The sequence below is a fragment of the Condylostylus longicornis genome, unplaced genomic scaffold (genome assembly GCF_029603195.1).
Source record: "Condylostylus longicornis isolate FDR11 unplaced genomic scaffold, ASM2960319v2 ptg000031l, whole genome shotgun sequence".
NCBI classification, from domain to species: Eukaryota; Metazoa; Arthropoda; class Insecta; order Diptera; family Dolichopodidae; genus Condylostylus; species Condylostylus longicornis.
Window position 1 is genome coordinate 348,097 of NW_026578000.1, and position 19,108 is coordinate 367,204.

The 19,108-nt window shown below is 22.1% G+C and overlaps 2 protein-coding genes across 3 annotated transcripts in view; one reads left to right on the top strand and one right to left on the bottom strand.

Moving 5' to 3' along the window:
* The window catches only part of LOC129608237 (fibronectin type-III domain-containing protein 3A), a 101,616-nt gene that overhangs the window by 16,778 nt on the left and 65,730 nt on the right, over positions 1–19,108 (bottom strand). The window lies entirely within an intron of this gene.
* LOC129608239 (probable WRKY transcription factor protein 1) overlaps positions 760–19,108 on the top strand; it is a 47,397-nt gene continuing 29,048 nt past the window's right edge. The window contains exons 1-3 of one of the 2 annotated variants that reach the window (XM_055519612.1): positions 826–1,332; positions 1,429–1,630; positions 2,987–4,103. In XM_055519612.1, the coding sequence (XP_055375587.1) occupies positions 1,038–1,332; positions 1,429–1,630; positions 2,987–4,103 (1,614 nt within the window). In that variant the 5' untranslated portion in view covers positions 826–1,037. Of the gene's footprint in view, positions 1,631–2,986; positions 4,104–19,108 lie in introns of both variants that reach the window. The other variant, XM_055519611.1, reaches the window with a different exon arrangement.

The window sequence follows — 19,108 nt, forward strand, 5'->3', positions numbered from 1 at the left end:
CATATGGCAAATATTTTAGAACAATGATTAGTCAAAAAATAATTTTTACATGTTTTAATAAAGTTTCTCCCCCGATACAAAAATACAAAAAAAAAAAAAACTAAAGTGTGAGCTTTTTATTTAATTTTTCTATTTTTTTTTTTTTATTTTTATTTTGTAATTTATTTATTTTCTTAACTTGACTTAATAATACTATAATACTGAGAAAAGAGAATTAAATAAGCAAATCAAAACTCAAAAGAACAAAATGAGAAAAACCACACTAAAAAAAAAAAAGGAAAAAAAAAAAAAAACAAAAAAATAAAAAACTTCATACAATTTAAATTATTCAATCAAAATTCTTGTTCAGTCAGTCTTAAATCTGGCTGGTAACTGTTCGGTGCTTAAAACAAGGGAAAAAAAAAATAGAAAAATATTGAATGCTTTTTTTTTTTTTGAAAAATATTTGCAAAATTTGAAATTCTATTCAAATTTTTTCGATATTTAAAAATATATAGTGAAGGAATTACAAAAAATTATTAAAAAAATTATTAATGAATTAAAAAAATTAAAAAAATTTCCTTTTTGAAAATTTTAATTTTAAATAAAGAAAAGTGAATTTTAAATTGAAATTAAAGAGAAAAAAATTCTAAAAGTAAAAATTAAAAAATACCATAAAAGTAAAGAAAGTACCAAATTCAGAAAAATTTCCCTTTTTGTTTCAATATTGAATTTGCAAAAATTAAAATAAGGTTATATTTAAAGAGAGAAATATAAAATTTACGTGTGTATAAAAAAAATCTACATGCTTTAAATATAAGCAAAATCATAACCTAAAAAAGTAATTTTTTTTGTTTTTCCAAAAAAAAAAAAAAAAAAGATATATATATTTGTATATATATGTTTGTTTTCTTATATATGGCATAAAATACACGTTTAAAGAAAAATAATATAGCAAAAAAATAAATAAAAACAAAAAATCGTATGTTAGTCACGATTCTCGTATAATATTATCATTTTGTAAAAAAAAAAATTAAAAAAAAAAAAAAAATTCAAAAATGGTACGCGATACACATAATGACCATGTAAGGCGAATAAATGAATTATTTGCTGATGCAAAACGACGTTCATCATCCGCTGAACCACCAAAATATGTTGATATTGAATTAATTAATAAAAAATGTAATGTACATCGTGGATTAACAGCATCCCAACAACATCAACATCCCCAACATTCTCATTTACATTCAACAAATCCAAACAACAATTATACAAATAATTATTTAAATAATCGTCGTAATTCAAATACCAGCTCATATAACAACAACAACAACAATAATAATAATATATATGGTAATTTAAATACAACAAATAATAATAATAATAATACAAATACAAATACTAATTATAATGATATTATTAATAATAAAAAAATGACAAATATAACAGGAACTGGTACTACACAATCCAATATAAGTGGTGTTGGTGGTCCTTCACCATTATTATATAGTAGTGATGATGATAATAAAGCAGCAGAAAATTTTATTAAAGATTTACAACAACGTCAATCATTTTCCGAAAGTTATCATCGTGATAAGCAAAAGAAACAATTACATGATACATTGGAAGCGATTACTGGTGAAAAATACAGGTTTATATACCAAAGATTTTTATGTTTTTTTTTTTTTCTTATACATTAATATAATGTTTGTTATTATGAAAAAATTCAAGTTAAAAAAAATAAGAATAGAAGCGAATAAATTAAAAAACAAAAAAAAAAAATATTAATAAAAATGAAAAAATTCCCATTCCCTTTATAAGAAGAAACCAGAAATTGCACATTAATAAATTAAAAAACAAAACTGAAATTGTATACGATACTGAGGGGAGAACTTTAAAATTTATTTAAAGCATTGAAATCTTTTATATTTCAATTTAATTTTTTTAATTCTATAGTAGGCATCAACCTTGTTTAAAACAAAAACATTACTACAATTTTATAGTTAAATATTTCTTTTTTCTTCTTTTTTTTTTTGCGATCATATTTAAATTTCCTTTTAAATTTTGCAAGGCTTTTTATTATTTATACCTTTATGATTGTTTTTCATTTTAGCGAGTATGCGCTAAATTTGATCACCTAAATAAGGTGCTAAAATGTTTTGTAATATAAAACACTGTATGGTATATATAGATATATGTGAATATATTTTATTTTCTCGTTATACCTGTATTATTTTCAATATTCTATGCAAAATATATTTGTGAAAAATTGAAATCGAGATAATGTTGAAATTTTAAATAAAATTTTGCGAAAAAAATAATAATAAATTCATTTGTTTAAAATGAAGCGTCTACAAAAATTGAATTAATTTGTTGAGGGAACACAATTGAATTCGCTGTCATACTGAAAAACAATTTGTTTGTTTGAAAAATAATTTCATACAACTTGTTATGAAATTCATAATTTTTAATGTAAAATTGCATAATGCAAAGAAAATTAGCATATTTTTAATAATAGAAAAAAAGACATACTGTTATACCGGCAATTTAAGTTTGTATTTAAACTAAATTATGAAAAAAATTATAATATTGAAATCTAAAATCCAAAATTACAAATGGGAAATTAAATTTTGCAAATTAAATAAAATTCTATTCAATATCGTATATAAATTTGAATTTTCAATACAAATTCCTAAGTTATTGACTAAGAATTAATAATAATCTGAAATCTGGTTTCTAACTTATATATATATAATAAAATAAAAATATACTCTTTTTGTTTGAACAAAATTTTAATAGAAAACAAAAATCTATTAACATTTATTCGAAATTGATTTAATATTTGCCAACTTTTACTGACAAAATCTTCTTATTTTATTCTAATTTTATTCTATATATGTCATCATACAATATACGCAAAAATAAATTTGAATAAAAAAAAACAAAAAAAAACAATCGAATCGAAAATTTATAAACACCAAAATCGTTTCATATTTAATGAAAAAAGAAAACGAAATGTATGGAATTCAGATTTTGGAAAAAATATTGAACATCCATCAGCTTTTCCATCTTTATTACGATCAAGTAATGCGACACCATTACCACCACGTCAAAAAGAATCAATTGCTAGTCAAGTAGCAGCAGAAGTAATTGAAGCAACAGCAGCTGCAATGCGAGATAATCCAAATAATGATGATAATTACGGTTATACACGCCGATCAAGTGTTAATTCATTAAAAAATGATTCATTAAATGGTTCTACAACAAAATTAAAATCAACAACAAAATATCCAAATTTTGGTAGCGTTAACAGTAATTTAAATAATCGTCGTGATAGTGCCATCAGTTTAAGAAGTATACCAAGCAGTAAAAGAAATAGTTTTGATCGTACTGATTCTACATATTATAATGGATCACGTGCCGGTAGTGTACCACCATCATCAACAGCAGCAAGACGTGGTTCAACTAGTTATGATTCAACATATGGCAGTTTACCACGTCGTCGCAGTTCAATCGGTTATGATTCCGGTAGTTCAACACAATTTGCAACATTACCACGTAAAAATGGTATTAAAGATACAAAACGTTTTGTTAGTACCGGTAATTTATTAACAAGAAAAACATCATTAACATCGGAACCAAGAGATTATGTAAATACATGGACTAAATTACATAATTCAATACCAACAAAATATAGAACAACTACAACAACAACAACAACAAAAACAACATCAACGACACCAACAGCAAAAACTCCAAAAAAAACTCATTCAATATTACGTAAAAGTATTTCACCAACAGCATTCGATAATTTAGATTCAGATACAAGTGGTGGTGATACATCACGTAGTTCATTAACAAAAGAAAATTTAACAAGACATGTACGTATTCTTGAAAATACAGATCATGATAGACGACGTTTTCAAAATAGTATATTAGAAGATGCAGATGATATTTTTCGTGAATTTCATAATAGCAATAGTGATGGGAAGCGTTTCTCTATTGATTCATTGGATTTACGAAAGAATTCGGCAATCGATTTAATTGAAGAAGATATTTTAGCAAATTTATCGATGAATGATGAAAGTACTGCAGAAGAAACAACAACAACAAAAGAAAGAAAGGTGATCAGATATTATTTAAAATAAAATTTGCTTCATTTATATTATGAATTTTGTGGAGAAAGGAAACAAAATCCGAAAATCATTTAAAAAATCAATAAAATGATGAAAATGTTTTTTTTTTGCTAATCTTTACAATTAATGGCTTTAATTAACTTTTAATTAACATTAAATTTAATAAATGCGCTTAACATGTAGTTTTTGTACTGACATTTTATATATATATATATATATATATATATATATATATATATTTACATTTGTATTTATTAAAATTATTTATTTAATTTATGTTCAAAAAAAAATTTTTTTTATATAAAATTTATTTAAGAATTTTATTACAGAATGTTGTTAATTAAAAATACAAAATTGAAAATAATTATAAAATTATTTTTTTAGTATTTATACCGTAGTTATTCGTATTATATATACATACACACATATAATATGTACTAATTTATTTAACATTACTAAAATATGAGGGGGAGGGGGAGAGTTCATTATAAATGGGGGTTGGTTGCACAATTGATTTAATTTACATTTTTGTTGATTTTATTTATAAATTCTTTTTGTTTGTTTTTTTTTTCAATAAAAGAATTTTTATATAAAATAAAGTTTTAAAAATTTTATATATTATCTTTCAATTATATTTGAAATGAGAAGCTTGAATTATTATAGCCAATTTTGCTGTTTTTAAATTACACTTAATATTTACTTATTATTCTTAAATGTTTGCTTTTAAAAAGAATGCCGTCTTTGAATACGATATGAAAACTGTACTTATACGTTTAACTTTGCCTTTTAAAAGCTTTAAAGGTTGTTTAATGATTCAAATATGGGTGAGTGAGGTAGTGTCGTTTTGAAAAGTATTCCAATAAGCAAGTTTGACCAGACAAATTCTAAAGTCTTATAGTCTTGTATATTAAAGTTATTAAATGTAGATTTATAGGTATTCAAAAGGCTTGAGAGTGGGTCTATTTCGCAATATGAGTCTATATATACAAGAACAATACTTATGAAATTTAGTATTGTATGAACTAGAACTATTTTAATAAGGAAAAACGATGCGTGCAGAACGGAAGTTCACATTAAAATTATGTAAGATGTGATCTAAATTCTAGCAGAAAGGTGATCTATGTTGAAATCTCGTATACAAAGAAGAAAAAAATTTACATTAAAAACTCTGAGTGATGAGTTGTGTAATAGACATGTTTGTTTGAGACGTGTTCATACTTGATTAGTTTTTGCTGCTAAACGAAAATAGAAATTGAAATCAAAAAAATTGTTTATATAAGCGATTTTTTTAATTAATTTTTCTGCTTTTCTCAGCTTTTATCTCATGATACACTTACAATTTTTACTATTTTTTGTATAAGATATATAAAAGCTTACATTGTTCAATTGTTGGAAAATCTTTAGTTTTATTGTTCTAATCTTTAAATTAAAAAAAAAAAACAAAAGTACAACAGTATAGTAAGTATTGAAAAAAAAAAACTTCTTATGTAAGAAAAAAAGTTCTATATAAAATTTACGATTAAATTACACAATTACTTATAGAACCTTAAATTTTTTTTTTATCTTAATTTAAGGTGTTGTCCACCACCCAATGATTTTACAACAATTTGTTTTAAGTTAAGCTTTTGTTTATGTAATTTTGTTCTTTTTTTTTTCTTCATCTTGTTATTGTAAATTACTTAGTGGATACACTATTAAGAAAATTAATTGTCAAATTCCATATTTGGTATAAGGTGACCTGAATTTCAACTTATAAAAGTATAAATTAAAAAAAAAAAAAATTGAATTATTTTGCGCAATCAATTTAGAAATCTAGAACGTGATGTTGTTTATTGGTAATCAATTCTTAAATTTTTTTCTGTAAAGTATTGAATAAAATTTACAGATAACATTACATGATGTAATATTTTTTGGTAAATAATAATTTGTTTTTATTGGTCTTCAATGCAATTTTCTAGAATTTTTTTCTAGAAGACGCCGATTCAATTACAAAACTATGGTTTAAACTAAGCGGTATTGCTCGAAGGAAAATTTCGTAAAAAAAAATATTTTAAAAAAAAATTACAAAATATTTTGATATTTTTTCTCCTTCAACTTAATTATAGAAATTTCTCAACTCATAATTTGTCCAATAATTTGCCTAAGTTGTTGTCTAATAAATTCTTCATTGGATTAACAAAAAAAAAAAATTACATTTCTAAAACGTAATTATTAATTTGTTTTCTCATCAATAAAAAACAAAAATGTTGTTCTCGTAACAAAGCCTTAATTTCAAACTATATGTATGTATATATATATATATATATATAAATTTTATTTACCACCTACGCGGCTCATACCGGACAGGGACACAAAAATATTGTAATAGATATTTTTTTTTTAAATTATTTAGTTATAATAATAAAGAGAAAAAAAAAAACAATATTTTAATTCTATTTAGAATATCGAAATTTCAATTTTATTGTTCGATACAAGATCTTTAAATAACTAGCGAACATATACATACATATAATATATATGTGATTGATTTATTTTTAGAATTTTAAATTTTATTATTGATTAATATTAATTTGACATGAAAGATTTCCACCTGTACAATGTATATATATTTATTAGTGTGTATATATATGTTATGGTACACGTTCATTCCGAAATTGGTGAAAACTCATTTACTCAATAATTTATTATTTAAGAATTTTAAAATGTTAAGAATTTTATTAATAAAAATATTTTTTTATGATATGACAATTTTAAAAATATCAATTTTTTTTTTTTTCGGAAAATACAGTGGAATTTAATTAAATTATTCAAGTTGTTTTGTTTTCTAAAAGAGCAACAATTCCGTGTACAAGAAATACAAAAACTCGGTTTTAATTTTAATATTTAATTTCAATTTCTTGAGTTTTTTTTCCCTTCTTTACTCCTAGGAAGAGCGTAGGGTTAGCGCATCATATTATAGATAGTCATGCCCCAGTATTGAAATTAAGTATGTGTGACTAGCCTGCCGTAGTTGTTTCTTCATAATATTTTTCTTAGTTTTTTTAATATCGAATATTATGAATATATGAAAATTACTTGTATATTAATATTTATAAGTATTATTAATATTTATAAGTATAATTTAAAGGGCCGGTGTCATAACCACTGCACAAATTGTCTGACTATTCAAGTAGTTTTTTATTAGATTGAGAGTAAAAAATATGGAAAGAAAATTCTGAACATCTACCTCAATTAAAATTAGAAAGAATATTCATTAATTTACTCAATGAGAATCCAAACTATTGCAAATAGTAAAGATATTTTCGTCTTTATTCCGGAGATAACAAGAATATGTAAGACTCTCTAAATCACATAATGATTGTTTATTTGTTTATATACTTAATTATTTATAAATATACTTGTATTATTGCTTAAAATCAAAAATTTATGATGGCAGTAAAAAAAAGGTACTTTTTTTTTTTTGCTTGCCATTATGAATTTTGCCAAAAGATAGACAACAAAAAAATTATTTTGTCCCAATAGGAGGAAATTGTCTATAATTCTCATTGAATGAGGCAATTTTATAAAAATTTTAATTACTTCATGTTTTTACATTTTCTGCAATTATTTTTAGTTTTCAAAAGTAAAATTGTCCTATTCTTATATACTCAATATGACATTAACAATAATAAATATAGAATGACACTGAGTATAATCAGTGACTTAGTTTTTTACAATCTTCCTTTGTCTTCCTTAATAAATGATGGCAATTTTATTTGGGAATCCGGACAGCCGGATTTTATGCGTATAAATCATGATTTTTTTGTATGATAATTTGTATAACAGTTTATCCAAGCAATTGATTTGTTAATTATAATGGTAATAATATTTTCGCAGTAGTTATTATAAACTGTGTTTGTTAAATATAACAAATCAAAAACCAAGTAAATATTTCAATATTGTTATATTCTGCAAATTTATATACGAAAAAGAGAAAAACTTTAATTACAATCGGAAAAATTGCAAATATTTAAAAACTGTACTGTATTAAAAATTGTTTTTTGATTCCTAATTATGTAAGCATATAATATACGAGTATATGTGTACAGAACGTGTTTTGTATAACAATTAAGATTTAAGCGAGGACATTAATAAGTAATAATTTATATTAAATGAAATATAAAAGTAATAATTTATTTATTTTGGAAAATTTTAATTTAATATTTTGTTTTGTTTTTTTTTAATTGACACTTTTCGTTACATAACATTACTAAATAGTAATGATCTGGAAGAAAAAAGAAAAATTGAAAACGTGTTGGGGGTTTTTATTATGAATCTTTCTGTTTCTGTTTTGTTCTATTTGTTGTTTTTCATTTCTTCAAATGGAAATTCATGAACGCCTTCAAATTTAATCATTAAGTATCCGAAATAAGAAATATTCACTTGTTTTTTTCTTTTTTTTTTTTTTTCAAATAAATATTCATATTTAATTGTGAATCATCTTAAATTTTAAAAAAAAACTAAAATAATTTTTTTTTTTTGCTTCAATAAAATTTTTTTGTTTAATTATTTTATTACAAATTCTTATTGCGAAATGTAAATAAATAAAAAAAATTGTTCAAGTGAAATTTACTTAAATAAAAAAAAAACATTTTTTTTAACTTGTGAACAAAATTTCAAATGCCGCCTCCAATATATTTGTTCATGACATTCATTATTGCAATAATATATGTATACAATGTTAATTAGATTTCATTATTATGTAATTATACGATTAGATTGAATCTACATTATTATATGCGAGAACTTTGGTAATGAGAATTTTTATGGATATTTAGTGATTGTATTTGTCTATATTCTTAAATAGAATTCTATAAAATGCCTTTGAATATGAGCAAATTTTCTTCTCTCCGTCCTTCCCAACGGTAACTCTAAAACTAATTTAATTGAAGCTTACCAAATGATTTATAATAGTAAATGAACCCTCATTTAAATTGAATGTGATCGAAGCAGTCATTCGGATAGCTGGCAAACAACTTCAAAAATTATTTTTGCAAATTATATTATCGAAATTTTGAACAAATAATTATATTTTATGGGGGCTGTTATTTGTAATAAAAATCGTTGAAATTTCTTGACTAATTTTGTGGTAGCTGCCATATAACTTTAATAGTTATTTTGGTTATATTTTATTGTCACTATTGAAATTACAATACTGATATTTTTCACATATATTTTCGATTCATAAATTAATATGGTAATACGGCAACTATTATTTCCGTGCGGATATATATTAGAAGGGAAGGGTATTGTATTATAAATTCGGCATTCCGTAATTTTTCTCCATTATTCCCCCAATATATGGTCGAATACAGCCGAATGCAAAAGGTTTAACAACGCGTAAATAATTTACTAGTTGACTAATATAAATTACAACGCGTAAATTTCATTCCTTGTAAAACAAAACAGTGTTATTAAAGAAACAGTCTATCCTATAGACTATGATTGTAGTCAGCTATAATGACATGTTCGTTGCCTCAAAAAATAACAAGTTCTTACGGGTATCAAAGGATACAAGCTCGTATGGATATTTATTTTAACCAGTTCACGCTCATCATATTTCGCATACATAATCTAGAAAATAATAAAATTTAATTTAAGGTGAAAAATTTGGATTCATTTGCAAACAAAAAAGTAAACCTTTTAAGTAAAACTTCTATAGCTATGGTCTAAAAAATATTTATTTTGTTTAAAAGAAAAAAATTTCAAATTCATTTTTGAATTTGTTATATGGCTTGACTCCTTAAAACGTACTATATGTGATTCATTTCTAATTTTAACTTTTATTCTTTAGATAAAAATAAAAAAAAATTCTTGAATTTCTTTTCTTTTCAAAAAAAAATTTTCAATTCAAAAATATTTTTTTGCAAAATAACAAATGAAAGGTTTCTATTTTCTGGCCTCAGGTTTCTATTTATTAAAATTTTATTTTAACTTTTTTTTTCTCATTTTTTTTTTTAAAATATCTTGAATAACCTTAGTATATACCGTAAAATCATTAATTGATATTTTCAAATGAAATTTTAAGTATGCTCTTATTGTGTTCAAAATATTCCAACTGTCCCATACTATTATATCGGATAATTTTATTTATACAAAAGCAAACCATACTTGAGATACAATGGATTCTATTTTGAAATCTGTATAAATACGCAAATATATACAGATAAATTTAAATTGAATAGATCCATAGCTTTAATTGTTTAATGAATATTTACCCAACTTGTATACATTACATACATACACGTTAATGTTCATGTTAAAATTTATTTACATATAGTATTTTACATGCAGAATATTATTGTGTGTGCACAATCACGTCAAAAGTTGATATTTTATAAGATATATCGTAAAATTAAAATTTTATTATAATTTCAAGATTATTTGTACAAATTGCAATATTTGCAATGTTTTTTGAAATGATTAGCCGCAGTTTAAATTGAATAGAAAAAAAAAATAGAAAAAAAGAATAGAAAATTTCATAAGAATGTTATTGACCGTGTAATGTTGACACGATTTTTTTCTTCATTTTATTATTTTTGATTAAAATCATAAATGGTTTTAATAACACTCTTGAGTATATGAGGTTAATATTATAAAAATTTTAAAAAATTAAGATTGAATTTGTAATGAACAAGAAAAATATAAATTTTTTTTTAATTGCATTTTTTTTTTGTTTCTATTGGACATACTCATATCTTGTTAAAATTTATTAAAATCATTGCAATAAATATTTAGTAAATATGACTAATTTTATTTACATTACAAATTTATATATAGGATTATTATGATTATCTAATTATAGATGGCATGATTTAAGCAACTTTACACATATCACACTTATTAAACTATTTCATATTTGAAGAACATTGCCATATATCAAAAAATTTACGATCTGAGTTTTGTGTACCGATTTTTGCCATTGTTTTCATTATACCGTTTTTCTTTTTCCAAATATTTCATGTTGTAGGAGTGTATATTTGACAAAATAGATTTGTATGAATTTTTAGTGTGATGTTGTATATGTAATAATTATGGTTTCATTTGTGTAATGTTATAACATTAAAATTAATTATATATAATATTTTTCTTGTGATTTTAATAAATAATTCCAATATTAAATGGATAGAAGATATTTGAATAAATTTTCCCTAATATTTTAAATATTTGTTTTTGTTTTATTATAAAAATTATCACTTTAATGAACAATATTTTTACAATATTTCTTATTAGATTAATTCATAATTGTTGTAAATTTTCATTAAAATTCATTGCACTTCATATGAAAGAATTAATAAAGAAATAATATTAAAGTAGAATACAATAATTTTTATTGAAATTTTACACACACATGCTCTCTATTCGTTATATATAAATGTACCCTATATATAAATATATAGCTTCCTATATGGTATATAAGTTTCAATTGAAAAAATAATTAAATATTACATAAAATTATTTAATAACTGTTCAAATTAATTTCTGTAAATAAATAATAACAGTAATTTTAAAATAGATTATTATTGTACTTAAAAGGATATGCCTACATACATACATACGCACATATATTTTTAATTTTATAACAAGAATATTGCGTGCATTGTCATTTATTCTATTCTTAATATTTTTTTTTTGTTATACATTTTTTTATTATTATTAATGTCATTTTCACTTGTAAAAAGTATGTGTTTAAACAATTTTTTTATTCTAAATGTTAATTTTTTTTCATACTTTGAAGATTTTCCGCATTTTTTATGAAAATTTTACATGCTATACGGAAAAAGATTTTTTTTATTTTTGCAAAAACGCCTCTTTAAATCACAAGAAAATAGAAAATAAAAATAAAATATGATTTATTTTTTTTTTGTTCTATGTTTTCAATGTTTTCATACAGATTTTAAAATATAGCTACATTCTTTAATATAATTTGTAAATTTCTTTAGTAAATCATGTACTTATAGTTTCCTAGTTGTTTAAAATTTTCTTTCATACTTTTTATTGAAAACATGCCCACGACATTCAATGAGAAAAATTCTGGTTTTTGTTTTTCTTAAAATAATAATGATTATTTATTATTATTTGCATGATGTAGATTTAAAAAAAATTTCAAAAATATTTTATGTATAAAGTTGTACTTAAAATTTATTAATTACGCCCCTTAATATATGCAATTTTTCTGATTTAGTCAAAATATTTTTTTTATTGAAATTAGATTTGTCAGCTACTACTTTCTTAATTACCGAAAATTTTTATTTATTATAATTAAGTTTGTCGAATCTTATATTGTTAATTTCGATTTTCTAAAATTTTTTCTAATAAAATTAAAGTCCCTAAAGGTATGCAATTTTTATAATTTCCTTAAAATATTAAAAAATTTTAATTTTTTAATCAAAATTATTAAAACTTTAAAAGCCAATTTAAAAATTATTAACAAATGTAAGGATATTAGCAGTAAATGTCAGAAAAATCGACAAAAATATTTTCTTAAAATTTTTTTTTTTAATTACCAAAAGTGTTTTTTTTTTTTATTCTCTCCCTCTTTTGTCATGAATATTGAATTAAACATGAAAGCGAGAAAATTTGAAAATAAAAAAATATGAAAACAAAAAAACAGAATTGTATAAATGGAAAAATCAGTCAATAAAGTACGACACGTAGTGACCATTTAATGAAATAAAAAAAAAAACAATAAAATTCAAAAACAAAATCTTAAAATGGAGTGACTGGAAAACTTAAAAGTTGTAAAATTTTTTTGCCGATTAAAAATAATAAAATAAAAATAATGCATAAAGAGCATATAAAAAAAAAACAAGGTCGCAGCACAAAACGCGGTATCTTTAAGCGGGAACATATAAATTAAATAAGCATATTGCAAAATTATGGCGGTATTATATCAAATATTAGGTACAAGGTGTTTGTTTTAAAAAGTATGATTTTATATACTAATTATTTATAATAATATACATTTGTAATTAACAAAAAAAAAAAATTAAGTATCTATAGTAATTAGATTTGGTAATTTTTTTTTATTTTCAATTTCCAAAAGATTTGCAATTTATTTTAACAGCATTTCATTGAATAAGTAAGTGTATTATGTGTGCATGTAATAATTTTATTGAAATTATTTGTATAACAATTTTTAACCTTGATTAAATCTCCCACATTTTATACAATATTAATATTCTATTTCTGTAATTTTTATTTTTACATTATTTTCTCATATTATAAAATTTTCTTCTAATTCAATATTTTATTTTTATATTTCTATACATAAAAATTATTAAGCAATTATTTAATATGAAAAAAATATTAATAATAAATTAAAATTTTTAAGAAAAAATCCAAATATAACTTAACGCATTCGCTGCCAAGAGAGTTTTGGAATATTTAACTCCTGGTGCCAATTCAAAATTTTTATTTTACAAGATAAATAATGCAATAATATTGCATAAAAACACTCATGAGGCTTCCCAAAACTATTGTAAGGTGTTTTTAGGTATCTTTAGGTAATACGAGATATCTCATACTTTGGCCTACTTTAGACAATTTTATTTGAATATGCCAAATACGAGATAGCTCGTACTTAGTTTTTTATTTGATTTCAAAATAAAAAAGAAAAAGTCTAAATTTAATATTCGAAATTCAACTTTATTTCAATAAAATAAACCACAACAAAACAAAATTCATTTTTTTTTTAAGTATTTAATATAGTAAGTTACTTGTGGTGATAAATTTTGAAACAATTATTCACGCAAAGACCTGGTTTTTCAGAAATTAAGTTTCATACAGTTGCACAGTTCTTACTACGAGTTATCTCGTAGTTGGCAGTTTTGATACGAATTCCAACTACGAGATAACTCGTATTTGGCAGCTAATGCGTTAATAAACTTACTAGTTTTTGTTTTTAAACTTAATGAATTTACTGTTGCCTATAATATTCCAAATTTATAAAAATAGATTTTTTAAATTTAATTTATTTGGAATTTCACTGTAAAAATAAATTTATTATAGAACTAAATCTGATTGAGCCCATAGCAAAATGAAAAAAATTCTAAAATTAAAATCTAAATCTGGTCAATTAAAAACTTTGTCAATTTTAAAAGTAATTAGACTATAGAATTTGCAAAAAATCAAATTTAATATTGTTGAGACAGAAATATGATTTTTGTTTTTTTGTATTTTAATTCAAATATTTTCTTTGAAATCAAGGTACAAATTACAACACAAAAAAAAAAAAAATAAACAATATTTTATTATAATTTTATCAGATTACAAAAAAAAAAAAAATGAAAATAAATTTTAATAATTTATAAAATAAATAATTTTCAAATTATCCTGAATTTGTAATTATTTCCAAAAATTACACTTCTTTTCCATGGAATAAACAAAAAATAAAATAAAAAATAAATACAAAATATAAAATAAAAGAAAAACAATAGCATAGCTCTAGCTTTACAACATTTAATAAACAGTTGTATGTGACTAAAATGTATAATATAACAGAAATAATATATTTACAAACAGTATTCTTTTATACAGTGAAGTTTCATTATATAGAAAAATAATGTTTATTTTAATAGCAAACAATTATTCAAATTCTTTATTTAATAGGCAAAATTGCATACATTTAGGATGAATTTTAAATAAAATAAATTTGTAAAACAAAATCTACTAGTATAAAGATTTTAAATTAGATTAATTTTAACGAAATCTTAATAATTTTGAAAATATTTTATTGACTATACTGGACAAACCGGTTTTAAAATATAGTGGACGAGCCGTTTTCAAACTATAGTGGACAAATCGTTTTCGAATTATAGTGGACAAAACCGATTTTGAATATATTTTATTAAACATATTGGATCCGACATTGAAATAGATTAATACATTTTTTATCACAAATTAATTTTTTACCCATAGCGTTTTCCATTTACAGTGAAATCTTAATAATTTTAGAGAATCTATCATATTTGATATTAATTTCATGGAGTATGGATGTACAAGAAAAACTTTGATAGTAACTAAAATCTACTGTTTGCCTTAATGTATATAGATATACAAGTGTACATTATTGTATTAAGTATACACTATTAAACTTAAGCCCTTAAGGGTAATAAGAGATGAGAAAAACAAGTAAAAAAAGAAAAATAAAAATATTTCAGTCTTTTTGTATAAAAGTTTATTTACTTATACTTAAGATTATAATTTGGATTTTTTTTTGTCGACATCATCTTTAGGGAATGGAAAAAGAAAAAGAAAAACAAAGTATGTATAAGAAATCTGTGGCATTTTGATTTTTTTAGAAAATTTTCTTCTAAATATACGTTACGTATGCCATGATGTGATAGCCTTTTAAGTTATTCTGTTAAAAAATCTCTTGTGTTTATACAATGTATTTATGGTAACAATATTTGTGTATATATATTTACGTGTATATATATATATGTATTATATACAATATTATAAAATTTTACTTAATAACTTTAGGCTATTAAATTCACAAAGGTCCTATTTTTTTTGTTTCTGCTTTGCTTTCGTTCATTTTATACATGTATACTTAGAGTAAATAAATATTTTTTTGATAATATCTAACAAGATATTTTCTTTTATATATTTTATATTTTTGTGCATATACTTTAATTAATATTATCACATAATATTATTTATTTTACTTTTATTTTTTCTCTTAATAAATAATGTTATACAAGTCATAGACTATAATATAAAAGTCAAGGTTTATTGTTGATTATTAAATGTTTTCTTTTTTTTTTTTTTGTAAAATATAATAAAAAAATGTTAAGTAAATTTCATAATAATTTTAAGTTATATTTTTAATTAATTTTAGTTTTAAGATTTTTTTTTTCATTTCTTCCGGTGTTTTCTATTAGAACCTAATATTAAAATTAAATTTTATGTAAGCAATAAGTCTAGGGTACTTTTATCTTTATGTATTGCAATGTTATTTGAGAATTTCCAAAGAAATACTGGAAATATTGTTATACAGTCATATAGAGTACAGTTAAAACTTATGTGGAATATAAATAGAAGAGAATTTCTAATTCAGCAATTATAGTTATAGCAGTTTAGATGTGAAGTACTTTCATTTAAGAAGTTTAATATTTATAAAACCTCATGTAGTATAACACAAAAAATAATATAAAATTTTGGATGTACTTCTTCCCATATTTAAATACATAAAATATTTTTAAAATAGTTTTCGAGATTTGAATCTCTCTACTCATTTTATGCCATTCAATATGAACTTTCTTTTTGAAAATCTAACTCGTTATGGTATTAGATTACGATATACAGTATACACCGTTAACAATATTCCTACCGTAAATTGATCATTTAATATTCTTCCCCCATGCTGTTAACTTGCAAAAACAGACACAAATATTTGATTTGATACGTCTAAGAAGTACAAATTTGTCATTTAAAATTAAAGTTTCACAATATGTTGATAAGTTCCTATTTTTATAATAACAGTAGTTTGAAAAAAAAACAACAAAAAACAAAAGGGAGAAAAATTAATTTACTGAAAAAAATTATCACGTCAATTATATGGAATCAAATCACATATTTTCGCCCACAAAAATTAAAATATAAAAAAAAAAATTTAATGAAAAAAATATAAAATTAAATTTTTTTTTTTAAAAATAATTTTTTTAACCTTTTAACAACAATAATATTGTTACGCCATTGTTAAAAGGAGACAGAGAGAGAGAGAGAGAGAGACAGAGAGCAAAGAGAGGTCAATATTTGAATTTGAGTGACAAAACATAACAAGAAAGAGTAAACGAGAGAGACATGGAAAAAAGAGCTGGTAAACATTGTGTATATATTATGATGAAAATAAAAGTGTAAACAAAATATAGCTAATCAAATAAAAAGAACGAAAATAGCACCATTGAAATAAATGACCATAAAAGGTTCTTTTTAGGATACCCAAAAAAAAACAAAAAAAAACAACGAAGCGAAAAAGAAAAACGAATTGTAAACCCAAAATGAATTTCTAAAAATTTTGTTTGTTCTTTTTTTTTTTGCTATTTTTAGTTTGTCTCTTTGCATATATTTGCGGCGCTCAGAATTAAAGTGGCACAATTCCAAAAAATCACGTTTCGAAATAAATGGCATATTTTTTTTTTTTTTGTAGAAAAATTTTATTTTTGAATTGTAGACGCAATTTTTTATGTAAAATATTTACATTTGACAGAAATTCTATACTTGTATATGTATTTAAATAATAAAGACTCTTACAAATCAGGAAAAGTATTAGATTTAGAACAAAATTTTCTAATTCCCGGATTGCAGTATTTTTGAAAAAAGTGAAAATTCTTTAAAAGCAAAGAAAAGATGAAAGTTTTACTTATAATAGATCAAAAGAGATCCCTGATATTTCAATAACATATATATCAGGGTTGAAATATTGATTTGTGTTGTCCTTAATAGTTTTAAACAATTATTTCGGAATTGACAATTTATGGTTTATAGACCAACGTTCTTTTGAACACCTCATTTTTCTTATGGTTTCTTTCCTTTGTCATTTTTTATTTTATAAAAAATTAAGCACTTTCTGCCTTTGTCTACCAATCAAAACAATAAGAAATTAAATTCAAAAAACACAAAAAAAAAAGTAATGGTGGTTGTCTGTCTTAAAATCACTTTTTTTTCAATATTTGTTTTCTAATCGTTTGTTATGTGTTCAGCGCCATTTACTTTTATTCTTATTCTTTCTTATACTTTTGTTTTGCTAACTTTTCATTATTTATATATATATATATGTACGAACATTTTTATTTATTTTTTTTAATATTAACCATTTTTTAGTTAGCTGTTAAGCTGTTTAATATTATTAATAAAATAATAGATTGTCATATTAAAAGAACAACAAAATTTAAGAAGAAGAAAAAGAAGAATGTTGTAATAAATAGGTCGTAGACCCTAAACATTATAAAATATTAAAGAAGAAAACAAAAAAGAATTAAGTATTTTAATTTTGTTATATATAAAAATGAGGAAAAAATAATTAAATATTTACGAATTAATAGTTAATATAATAAAAATTATTTAAATTAGGCAATCAATTACATATATAAATTTATTTTAAAATTTTTCTTATTGTTGTCGCAGTACAGACTTCAGTTTGTTTATATTTTGCAATTCTCTATATTTTTTATGCATATTAGTGGCATGTATGATTTGATTAAACTGAACTGTCTCTTAAACTTCTTAATTTGGTTAAAAAATTTTACTGAAATCTGCAAAATTTGAAATCAGATTTTAAAACAGAAAATTCCACGGAACGATAGAGGGACTGCAATGTAATTTATTTAATATTCGATGGAAGAATAATTAATTAATTATATTTCCCTCCTCTCTCCAATATTATAGAAATTTAAAACCTGTAATTAATTTATCATATGTTAATAGATTATTACTTGATCAATTCAGATTTTCAATTTGTATAACAGTTTGTATAACTAATGTATAATTTCTTTAACTATATTTCAAAAAGTTAAACTCAACTTATATATTCATTATTATATCAGGTTATAAGAAATTCTTAAGTTAATTATTAAAAAATATAATCATTAATAATATTATTAATCATATAGGATATACGTGCGGTAAAATATCAAATATTGATTAATTCCAAATGATTTTTTGATTGATTTTATTAATTTTATTGCATAATAAATTTATGAACTCATTATAATTAATTATTTTTATATTATAAATGAGAATATGTGCCTATTGCAGATACACATTCCATTATGCAAATAATATAATACTATTCTCATTTTGTAACACAATTGTAATAAATTAAGAGAAGTAGAAGCACAGTTAAATAGAAATTAAAGCTTTAAAATTTTAATATTCAAAATAATCACATATTTTGAGAGAGAAAGAGAGAGAGCGTCTATTCATAAACATTCTATATTGCTACAATA